Source organism: Trypanosoma theileri, assembly GCF_002087225.1.
Source record: "Trypanosoma theileri isolate Edinburgh chromosome Unknown TM35_Tth_26_V1, whole genome shotgun sequence".
NCBI lineage: Eukaryota > Euglenozoa > Kinetoplastea > Trypanosomatida > Trypanosomatidae > Trypanosoma > Trypanosoma theileri.
This window is the reverse complement of record NW_021639868.1, coordinates 330,614-333,051: the sequence shown is the minus strand read 5'-3', so window position 1 is coordinate 333,051 and position 2,438 is coordinate 330,614. Positions and strand designations below refer to the sequence as shown.

Below are 2,438 nucleotides of genomic sequence, written 5' to 3'. Positions count from 1 at the left end.
ATAATAATAATAATAATAATAATAATAATAATAATAATGAGGATAATGAGAATGAAGATAAGGATAATAATAATAATAATGGGGATGTAGATAATGTTGAGGATTCCTTTTCGTTTAAATTAAATGCCTTATCTCAACATCTGCAGGCATTGCGGGAGGCGGAACTCACCAGCGGTGTGGAGGGACCACAGCCAAAGCGGCAACAACAAATACATGAAAAGAAGGAATCATGTGATGTGTTTGCGGAGGATGAAGTGTTTGGCATCGATTTTTAAAAGAAAAATAATTATTATTATACTAATTAATATGTTTCTGCTGTTGTTGTTGTTATTATTATCTTTGTAGACTATGCGTATATATATATATATATATATATATATATAGAGAGAGAGAGAGGGGGATCTTTCACTATCTTTATTATTTGTTTATTCTTTTTCTTTTTTCTCCTTCTCTTTTTTTATTTTACTATAGTACTGGGGTGAAGGTTTAGAAGTATAAAGGGAGTCAATAGTGTATTATTAATTACATTAGTTAAACCACCAGTGTAGAAACCTGAAGAGAAAGGTACGGAAAGACTAGGGAAGTTTGGAATTCTTAAAGAAGAAGAAAAAGAAAGAAAAAAAAAGAAATTAAGCGAATATATATATATATATATATATATATATATATACTAAAAGCATAAAAATCATATCATCGTTCCCTTCACAAGAAAAGAATAAAAGAAGCCAGGAAATATACAGGGATATATATATATTGAAAGGAAAATCAAGGTAAATATATACATATATATATATAGATATACCTTCTTTCTTGCTTTATTGAATAAAGAAAGAAAAAAAAAATTCGTTTCTCATTCCTTGCGATACTATTACCATTTAGTTTAAGAGAAATCGTAAGTAGGGAAAATACAAACAAACAAACAAAGAGAAAAAAAAGGAAAAAGAAAAGGAAAAAGAAAAAAGAAAAGAAGATATGCGGTTTCGACTACGTGACCCGTATTTCCCACTATATATTGCATCTATTCCTCTTCTCTTGTTGACCGTTTCATTTGTGGCCTATGGCTATAAACTCCCACCCATCCCATCTGAGCCCAGTGAAGGGGAAGGAATACAAGAAGTGGCCCATCATAAGATGGAGTTAAGTGCAAGTCAAATGAAGGCTTCACTCGGTCCTCCTATTGCCTTCGCTACACTTGCAGTCGTAGCAAATAGTGAAGATAGTGAAAGTAGTAGTAGTAGTAATAACTATTATACCACGAATACAAATGATCTGGAGGATATTTGGGCGGCTCATTCCAGTGATGTTCATGTAAAGGAACCGGATTCTTTCATTGTACCTCACTCTTATATTCAAATTGAGGAACGTGTGGAAAAGGTTACTTCTAAAAACAGTATGTCGTTAGTAGAGATGACGGATAGTTCTCGATATATTATGAATATAAGTGGAGAGGCTGGAAATATTATTAACATTGTAGCCCAACTCCTTGAACATCGTTATGATAAGAGTATCTCTATAGACAATTGCAGAGGATATTATATAAATGTGGAAATCCGTCAAGTAACTGAACATGGAGATAGTGTAGTGAATTCCTCTCAAAATGCATGGTCTTTATTTTGGAATGCCATTGCCACAATGTTGGATAATAGTGCCTTTTGTGAATTACTTCCAACTGTAATGTTACGAGTGGAACCTTCTATTGTGGATCAATCGTATTATTTTATTATTAATGCTCGTCGTGGTTATATCGCAACAGCAAATAATTTCACATGTAAAATGCGTGTATATGTGGATCAGAACTCTGCAGAAACGGTATGGTGGCAACAGAATGCCTTTGCCCTTATTCTTCCACTATTACTATTAATCTTTACCACGCCCATTACACTTTGGCATATTCATATTATTCCTTCTTATATTGTGGATATTGATATTCTCAGTTGGATGTGGTATCCTCCCTATGTATTGCGGGATATGTTATTATCTATGATGATAAGTATATATGCACTTATTTGGGGATATTACGCAGAGCGGCGAGAACAACAACGACAACGGGAATTAGAAGCTCAACACCGACGGATTATGCAAGAAGCTGCAGCCACTCGGACATTATCTACACAACAGACCATACCTCCACCTTTTCAACAACAACAACAACAACAATTATCATTATCATTATCTCATCAACAACAAGGAGAAAGAGAAAGAGAAGAAGGAGGAAGAAGAGGAAGTGTATCATCTATGCATGGTGGTAGAAGTGATGGTTATCATCATGGGGAAGAAAAGGAGGAAGAACAACAACAACAACATGAAAAGCATAAACCAACCGTTGTGCATATCCCATCGCCTACAGTAGGTGCAGCAAGGACACCAGGAACACATATCTCTAATAAAAAGAAACACCATAATGAAGAGAAACAGAAATTACTCGGTAAACAAGCAGA

The 2,438-nt window shown here is 34.4% G+C and overlaps 1 protein-coding gene across 1 annotated transcript; it reads left to right on the top strand.

Annotated features, from left to right (window-relative positions):
- Window positions 1–972: 972 nt before the first annotated feature.
- Window positions 973–2,436, top strand: TM35_000262140 (uncharacterized protein; the record flags this gene model as incomplete). The annotated part of the gene is made up of 1 exon (XM_029027951.1): window positions 973–2,436. A coding segment is annotated over one exon (1,464 nt), but the record flags the coding sequence as incomplete, so codon positions are not given.
- Between the last annotated feature and the right edge of the window lie 2 nt (window positions 2,437–2,438).